The sequence below is a fragment of the Crocodylus porosus genome, unplaced genomic scaffold (assembly GCF_001723895.1).
Source record: "Crocodylus porosus isolate Cpor-Errol unplaced genomic scaffold, CroPor_comp1, whole genome shotgun sequence".
NCBI classification, from domain to species: domain Eukaryota; kingdom Metazoa; phylum Chordata; order Crocodylia; family Crocodylidae; genus Crocodylus; species Crocodylus porosus.
Window position 1 is genome coordinate 10,443,320 of NW_017728926.1, and position 8,890 is coordinate 10,452,209.

General features: G+C 56.5%; 1 protein-coding gene across 2 annotated transcripts in view; it reads right to left on the bottom strand.

Annotated features, from left to right (window-relative positions):
- Positions 1 to 350: 350 nt before the first annotated feature.
- The window catches only part of FAM131C (family with sequence similarity 131 member C), a 16,342-nt gene continuing 7,802 nt past the window's right edge, over positions 351 to 8,890 (bottom strand). Inside the window, exons 1-6 of one of the 2 annotated variants that reach the window (XM_019541441.1) lie at positions 8,791 to 8,884; positions 6,975 to 7,010; positions 6,604 to 6,697; positions 3,444 to 3,626; positions 2,691 to 2,801; positions 351 to 2,064 (exon numbers count right to left, since the gene is read on the bottom strand). In XM_019541441.1, the coding sequence (XP_019396986.1) occupies positions 1,715 to 2,064; positions 2,691 to 2,801; positions 3,444 to 3,626; positions 6,604 to 6,697; positions 6,975 to 7,010; positions 8,791 to 8,865 (849 nt within the window). In that variant the 5' untranslated portion in view covers positions 8,866 to 8,884 and the 3' untranslated portion in view covers positions 351 to 1,714. Of the gene's footprint in view, positions 2,065 to 2,690; positions 2,802 to 3,443; positions 3,627 to 6,603; positions 6,698 to 6,974; positions 7,015 to 8,790; positions 8,885 to 8,890 lie in introns of those variants that run through there. The other variant, XM_019541442.1, reaches the window with a different exon arrangement.

The following is an 8,890-nucleotide window of genomic DNA, read 5'->3' on the forward strand; positions in this document are numbered from 1 at the left end:
CCAGCCTCCGGAGGAAACGCTGCAGCTGGGGGGTTATGTCCATAGCAATGCGGCTGCCTCCGCGGAAGCCCATTGTTTCCAGTCCCAGGGTGCATTGGATCAGAGACAAAGCCAGGCACATGCAGATCTCATCGGTCACTTTAATTTCTCCAAGGATACAGAACATAGGGAGGAAAAGACGTCACAGCCACTGCAGCGACCCCGCCCCCCGCCTGTCCCCGGGGCCCGCTCCCCTCGCCGCCGCAGGGAGCGTTGCTAAGGCGCACAAGATCCATCTCCAGGCAGCACGAGAGAAACCAGCTGGGAGGTTACACAGCTCACTGGGAAAGGAGACATGTCGGCTGTGTTGGACCGTACAGTGTCTGGCCAAGGAGGGAGGCGTTCGGGCGATGCCCTGGGCTGGCAGAGGATGCGCGGCCATAAGCTATACTCAGCTGCAGGAAGAACATCCCTGCAGGTAGCTTTCTTTAAAGTCCCAGATTTAAGGTGTCCACTTCAGTGGCAGGGAGCCTGCAAGAGATGCCACCCTGCACCCGGGTCCTATTGCAGGTGTCAGCATCAAGCTGCCTCCTTGACATTAGCTGATAATATTCAGCTGTTCCCCAACTCCCTAAGGTAGTCTGGGGTTCCCATCTAACCCATTTCCTCTCTCCTCCACAAAGACAGCAGGGTAGGGACCTAGTGTGGGACAGCAGGGGCCATGCACAGCACGAGACACCTAGGCAGATGTGCACAGTGATAGTGCACAAGCCTGATGTGCGCAGTGATGGTGGTAGATCACCACGCTGCGGGGCACAGACTGGGCACAACCATATTGTGACCATATCCTCAAAAGGGATGCTATAGCCTGGTAAGGAGGGCAGGGCCATTCCTGCAGACCCTCCCCAAGCAGCTCCAAGCTCCTGGATGCCATCACTGGCACATGCTTGGCATTCGAACACCATTGAGAGGCAGGAACTGGTGTAACCAGCTTGCTTGCCATTAGCCTTTAGGCTGGGCTTTGCAAAGGAGCCCCAGGAAGGTCGAAGCCTGGCTGCCACTGGAGTGAAATGGGACACAGGGGTCTAACAGCCTTTGAACCTCAGGCTGATTCCCTCCTACTAGCCAGCTCATGCTCGCACCTTGCCCAAGCCACCAGTGCCAAGGGATAGATAAAGCCTAATGCCTGTCTGCAACAGGGCAGGCTGAGGAGCCTGGGGATGGGCCTGTATTTCAACCTGCCAGGCGCTTGTCTGAGCTCCACAGAGACAAGAAACCAAAGCATTGGTGCATAAGCCACACACACACGCTGGAAGCTCCTAGGACAAGCGGCTGCAGCTGCAGAGCAGGTATCAAATGCACAGGGAAGAGGATGCCTTCTGGGCGCTTCCCAGCCCTCGAGGGAGCCCGGCCGTGCCTGCCATCCCCTTGTTCTTGCATCAGTGCCACTTAATGCAGACCAGTGGCCTCGGAAACAAATCAGAGCCTCAGCTGTGGTGCGCGTGGCCTCAGTCCAGTCGTGGCCTGCTCTGGAGGACTAGACAAGACGCAGTGAGACAGCCCCCTCCCTGCCATCCTCTGTCTAGGCGGTCGCAGCGGGCACTGCTGCGGGGGCCTTCTCCCCACATGCCACGGTGAACCCAGAGACAGCTGCTTCTGCAAGCGTCCAGGAAGCCGGGGCTGGACGAGCACGAGTGATCTCCCTGCTGCCCCGGGGAGAGCGGGGAGGGGGCATCTAGTTATAAAACACATCATCCTCCGAGAGGGAGCTGCTGTCCACGTAGCGGAGGGAGCTGGTGAGGCGCTGCTGGAGGGTGCTGCTCGCGCTCTCCTGCTCTCCGGCTGAGCTGGCCGGCTCCTTCTCCACGCTTCCTAGCCGGGAGCTCCTGGCGTGGTGGGAGCCGCAGGGCAGAGTCCCCAGGGAGGGGAGGCTCGAGGTCCACTCGTCTGCTGTGGGGTGTCCCCGGGGCGGTGGGGACGTGCACGTGGAGGGGCAGAAAGCTGGCAGGATGCCTTCCAGCTGCGGGCTGCTGATCGCCTGCGGACTGGGCAGCATCTTTTCCTGTCGGTAGATGCCCTCCAAGTCTGCAAGCAAAGGTATTTTGAGATGGGGGGAGGTTGTTGGAGACTCAGCAGGATAAAGCAAACCAGGAGACTCTCAACTTACAGGGCCCTGAGACAGATGCACCCCAAGGCCAGCAAATGTTTTGGCAGCTACTGATTCTGGGTGCCCATCTTGAGACCCCGATTCTGCCCACCCCAGCACCCTCCCGATGCAGCTCAGGGTGTTCAGTACATCTGGGCCCTGATCCTGCTCCAATGCTACCGCTGTCATTGGCTTTGTGGAAGAAACCCCAGGGAGGCAGAGCTGGCTAGTCAAAGAGGAGTCTGTGATGATGGAAGATGATACACAGGGCCACGGCCAGATGGTGTCTGGTGCAAGACACCAGCGCGCGGGGCATCGAGATCCCAGCCAGAATCCATTGCACACCAGTCCCACAACACGCAAAGTGGGCAGCTGGGCCTATTTCTGCTGCTCCCAGAGCGCGGGGAGCTGCCAAGGGACTGCAGCCCTTCCAAAGGGCTCTGGGTTTGCATGCTTTGCAATCAGTGCTGGAAGGGACCCGATCGGGATTTGCAGGCGAGATGACTTCTGAACGGGGGCACCAGCAGCATTGCAGCCTGATCACAACTGAGCAGGGAGGAGGTACCTGGAAGCTGTATGACATCCTGGGAGCTGCCCCTGTAGTTGATTTCGTCATCATCTAGCGAGGACCAAGCACTCAGGGTGGCTTCGGTGATGGCAAATTGCTCTGCTACACCTGGACGGGACCACAGGAAACCCAATGCGGGTGAAGAGGGGATGGGCGGGAAGCCAGGCCAGGTTCTCACTGTGGTTGTCCCAGGGAACCATCCCACTGGAATCAGTCTCTGCCTGGATCAATTGTAGAGTAACCAAGAGGAGCATGTGGCTTTTCCCTGGGAAACCCACAGGGTCCATCAGTGCTACCAGGCTGGCTCAAACCATGCTCCATCCACCTCATGTCCTGTCTCCAGCAGTGAGCAACATCACCAGCTGCAGAGGACGCTCCAAGAAACCCTGGGATGGGATCACCTGTTCCTATCCTTGAGCAGGGGGGTCTCTGTGGCTAGACAAGAAGGTCAAGCTTTTAGGTCCTGGCAGCCCTAGGCAGCCCATTGGGCTAGCCTGGTTAATGCATACCCATTTTGGTAGTCATAGTCAATGGCACACGACACAGCAGCGTGGCCAGCACCGACTCTGCCCGCTGTTCACTCCCCACCCTGCTTGAGTACATACCCAGGTACCCCTGGTCAAATTAGGGAACTCTTCAGGACAAGCCCTGGATCTGCGGGGAGACACAGTCATTGCCAGGCTTGTCGCTCTCCTGGCAGCTACCTGCTGGGGCGGTCTGCAGCTGCCTTGCCCGCGACTCCCCGTCTACCTGCTGCAAATCGCGCCTCCTTCAGCTCATCGGTGAGGTAGGAATACTGGTCTTCATCCGGCAGCGATGGGTCCCAGCCCGACTGGGGGGCACTCCAGCCTTTCCACTCGATGAGGTGAGCCACCCGGCCACGGGCCATGGCTGTGGGCTTGGTGATGTGATCCTTGATGGTTTGGACCAACCCTAGAGCAGAGACACAGGGTGAGCTCGATGGGAGCAGGCAAGGTTGGGAGCTCCTGGACCGACTGCACTAACACTGGGCGTGGGAGGAACCATCTGTACGACAGTCTGGCTTCCCTTCTGCATGGCAAGTGCACCGTGGTTTAATGTCTCCCCGCAGCAGCACCCCGTCCCTCCAGCCCCACACGACCTCTTCTTGCCACTCTTTCGGTACGGATGATGCTTTTAGGCGTTTTCCCCGGAGCCTCCCAGCTTTGCTTTGGCACGTCTCATTGAACAGAGAGTTACTGGATGCTTGGCTGGCAAACACTGCCTCTCATGGAGGGTGCATGTCTATGGCACTCGCATGCAAGCCTTAGCTGCCCTCAATAACGCCCAGCAAACAGCGACATTCGCGTGGCACTAGCCATGGTCATTCCAAGCAGAGAGATGCTACGTTTCACCATAGAAAATGTCCTTTTCTTTTTAGGAGTGAATTAAGCACCGGTGGGAGGGGCTCGAGTGATGGCCATCGGAAGAAAACTCCTCATGATGCTCCGATGAGAGCATAAGGAGCCCCAGGTCGGGCACAGCATTGCAACGACAGCACTGGACACTTCACCCACGTCCTGGAGACGAGAGAGTTCAGGCTCCAGAGCTCTCCCATCCCATGGCCTTGCTTTTCTACTGAGGTTGCTACCAGGAGGATCAGATACTGCCATGGAGGGGGTGATCCTTTTGGCACTGGGGACAGCAGTCCATCAGGAATGACACTGAGGCCTAGCAAACTCATTATGCCTGGGCCAGCCCCTAAACCAGCAGCTGCAAAGTCACCGCACTCAACAAGTAGGGGTCCAATCCCCACAGACATCTAATAGGACCGGCCAGACCCAGATCAGAACTGGAGTAGGTGACTGCTTTCGGTACCTTGCTGTCCTCAGCAATTTGGGCTGGATCCGGGGTGAAAACCCCTAGAGCTTTGGGAGGCAGGTCACCAAGGGGCTGCCCCAAAAGCCCATTGAAGCCGGTGAGGTGCCGGCTAAGGATCAGGTCTTGTGCTGGCGCAAGTGGCAACCACCTGTTTTAGAGCTGGCTTCATCACACATGCTGCACACACGCCAGCCCCAGCTCTCCGAACAGAAGGCCGAGTGACCTGGGAGCGTCCTTAGGGAACGAAGAAGTTCATTTTCAGGTCTGCTTTCCCTGCTGTGGGTCTGATTCTGGAAAAGGCAGTCAAGGCCCCATCAGGGAGGGGTCTGACGAAGTCCTAAGGGATTTGGCTATGCTGGGTATAAAGCACCGACTCTACCTCTGGGAAGGCCATGGCCCACCCAGAGCTGGGATGGGGCTCTAAAAAGTTGTGCGCGCACCTCTCACTGGGTGTATCGATATGTGCATTAACGTGCTTTAGATAATTAAATCCATTGTGAGGTACTAGGCAAATGTGCATTAACTAAAGAGCGTGGTTTTAAAGTGCTGCTTAATGTGCATTAGTTTATTTTAATGCACATTAATTAAAAAGCATGTTTTTTTAGTGACACTTTAATGTGCATTAAAATAGGCAAATGAGCCTTAACGTGCATGTGTACACACACCCTGTCTCTCTTTCTGGGTCCCCCACACCCTCCACTTCTAGCTCCTGACTAGAGTTGGACACGCTGCATGGCCATAGCTGCTAAATCCTTCTGTCTGGATGCAACACCTCAGATGTCTCCCTTCCCAGAGCGGTCACCGGATTCATTGCTCCAGCAATAAGGATAACAGCCGGGGATGGGGATGGAGAATTGCCCGGGGAGGCAGTACTGGGTTGTGAATCTCAGAGTGGCCATCTTGCACTGGACTCTGTGTTCGATGGGGAAAAACTGAACATTTGGGGCTTTTTCAGGGTTTGTGGGCTGAGGGAGAGGCATTTCCACCAAATCACCCCAAAACCTTCCTGCTCCTCTGCCTAGTTTGCCCAGGCCGCTTCCTCCCCAGTGGCCATCAAAGCCGAGCATTTGTCACTCAGCCGTGGGCACCGTGAGCTTTGCGGAGGAAAGGGAGTCTGGCCAGACAGCTTAGTGACTGCTGTCTCCATGGAAACAAACACTTTATTAATCTTCACATTGCTCAATTAATTATGCCGGTGGACAGCACTGCTCTGGGAAGCTCCTGGAGCTGAAAAATTCCCCTGGCTTCACCAGGCATGCGAGACCCCAAATTTGGGACGGGCTCCCATACCTTGCTTCTGCTTGGGCCGGACCCATGCAGGGAGGGAGGCAGAGAGCCCCAGCCATAATTATGGGGTGGGATTTAGAGGCATGCCCGAATGGCAGCCCTCATGGAGCCGATGCAATGGGCTGCTGGAAGGGAGCCTGCCGTGGGGCACCAGCAGCCCACGTCAACCTCCGCAGTGCTCAGCACCCACACCCCAGGGCACCAAAACTCCTCGTTGTGCCTCTGGCCCTAACCCTAACCCTGTGCTAGGCAATGGCATTCGCCCCAACCCCAACCTTAGGCCGAAGCAGTGACCAAACTAAGGCCCTTTAGCACATTAAAGTCAAGACTCAGGCATATCTCAGGTGTGTTAGCCCATATCAGCCTTTGGGAGAACTGCAGGGCTTGTGTGGCCAGCGGTTGGGCACAATAATGATCCTTTTTTTCTTCCCTAGAGCCAAGTCCTGGCTCTCATCAACCCTGTGAGCTCTCCCAGCCCTGTTCCTCTGAGATATCAAGGGTCCTTGCAAATAGGCTTTGGAGGGAGTCAGGCTGGATGACACCCAGGTCTGAACAGGGCAGAGAGAACCGGGACCGCACAGGACTTGAAACCATTCCCAGGGGCTCTGTTTAAATGGGGAACAGCGAGAGCCCTGCCGCGAGTCCCGGAGACATTTTTCTCAAACGCTTGGAGCCCCGAGTTTCTCCGCTCTTGGAGCGAGACCTGGCAAGGGAGGACTCGAGTGTCTCCAGCTGATAGAAAGACGAAGAAGATGGGAAGAAGGGAGGGCTGGTCTTTACCTACCCACCAGAGAGGAGGTCGCCAGGGCTGTGACATTGTAAGTGCTGGAGCCCGACTTGGAGCTGGAGAGAATCCCATGGGAGGTCTTGAAACATTTCTGCAGAGACAGGAGATGGTCAAGGTGGCAGGGGGCTCTGCGCAGCCTTGGCCAGATCCATGCAGAGGGACGGGAATGACGGAGGAATCCTGTACACCTCTGAGCTAAAGGAGCCCCAGACGGCTCAGCAGCCCCAAGCGCTGATGGTACCCGGGGGCGACTTCTTCCCACCGAAGCTCAGTACGAGCTGCCCCTCTTACAGTAGCACCCCCTGGCCCTAGAGCTTGTCTGGACACGGGAAACCAAGTGAGGCAAAGAGCAGCCAGCCTGCGCTCACCTGCAGTGGGTCCCAGCAGAAATCCATCTGGTTTTCCTGAAACAGAGCAGAGGAGAAACGCCTAAAATAACGGCTAGTCCCAGAGCTACCCCATCTGCAGGTCCCCCTTCCTCCATGATCCCCTGCATGGCTTTCATGGGACGGAGATGGCCGTAGCACTCTGGGGAGGGTGGGTTTTGTCACTTCTGGGGGTAGCACTTAGCACAAGGAAGCGCCAAATAAGACGCCTGGGCATGGCAGATGCCTTCCTCCATCAGGAGCTCCAGAGTGGGGAAAGATAACAATTTACATTGCATGCCCGCTATCCAGGCACTCCCCTTCTCTTTTCCTGTCCCCCTTGCACCCAATGCCATGACCCTCTGGCTAGCAGGGGGAAGCAGGTACCTGCTGGCACAGGGCAGGCTGCCTCAGTCAGAGGGCAGGGACCCCCCTGTGCCATTTCTACCAACACTGCTGCTGTGGGGTTATGGGGTGTGGGCTGCAGGACAACCCCATGCTCACCACGGGGCCCATCCATGGCCCCCATCACAGACACAGTGCTCCTATTATAGAAGGCAGAACTGGAGCGCTCTGAGGCTGGGTGACTTGCCCAAGGTCACACAACACCTCTGTGGCAGAGCAGCATCTTGGGCCTGGCTCTCCCAGGTGACAAGCTAGTGCTGTAACTGCTGGACCATCCTTCCCCCCGGCTCTGCTCCCATGTGCACTGATGGAGCTCTGGGATTGGGGTGCATGATTAGCTCACGCACCCCAACGATAACTTTGCAGGTCTCCCCAAAGGTTGCTCCGGCTGGACTCAGCACCTGATGCTCCCCTTCCCCCTTACCCTGTTTTATCTATTCATTCCTTCCCATTCCCCTGCTCCTGGCCTTGCTCCAGCCCCGTGCGTCACTGCTTTTGCCTTGTTTACCTCCCAGGCACTTTCTCCCTCCAGCTGACAGCACATCTTGCTCATTGCCCGGCTCTGTCTGGAGAGAGCCAGCAATCAGAGCAGGCTGAAGGTGGCCGTGAACATCAGATTGAATCTGTCAGGGGGAACAGCACGAGGGATGCCCAGATGTGGGCAGGGGCAGGGCTGGAAAGTCAAAAATCTCTGCCTTTAAGGTGATGCTTGCTCAGCAAAGCGATGCTGTCAGTGGCAGGCTTATTACCGGGGTGCACTCAGCCTGCTTCCATCAGCCACACTCTCCAAGCTGGACGGCGGGCTGTGGGTTATATTGCTGCTGGGCCACGAGAGCTGTGGGTTTGGTTCCCTGCTCTGCCTCTTGCCTTGGGCAAGTGGCCTAGGTGCAGGCTCTGAGAGGTGTATACTACTAGGTACCTAACTCTCACTGCAGCCATCTCGCTGAGTCCTAAATCCTCTTGCCCACACAGAATATGAGTAATGCCTGTATTAGGGGGCTGGAGGGTACAATCCTTTCATGCTCATTCGATGTGGTGAAAGCGTCAGATGGTACCTACCCTGGGCGGGCTACCAAAGGTCTGACTAGGAGGGAGACAGCTTGTTATTAATAGGGCTCCTCTGACAAACAGGAAGAAACCCAGCTTTCTGTGGGTGTCTCCAAAGTGCAGCACATTGCAGCATGGACCTAGCTAACTGGGGTACCACTCGCCGACTAACAGCATCAGCATGCAGCTCCTGGGAGCTCAGCGCCGATACGTTTAGCTTGCTTCTTGGCAGCCGAAATAAATTAGATCCCAGCGAGCTTTGTGCTGCTGTGGTCAGAGTGGTAGAGACACGTGCAGAACGAAAGACCATGAAAACAGTCATCTGGCCTAGTGGAGAGAGCATCGGTAGGTGGTGGGCACAGAATACCTCTTTTCCAATAGGCTGCGGCACCAGTTCCCAACCTCTTCGGGGTCCGCAGGCTAGATGCAAACAAGTTATCATTTCCTTTGGAAGATGCAAGAGGCGT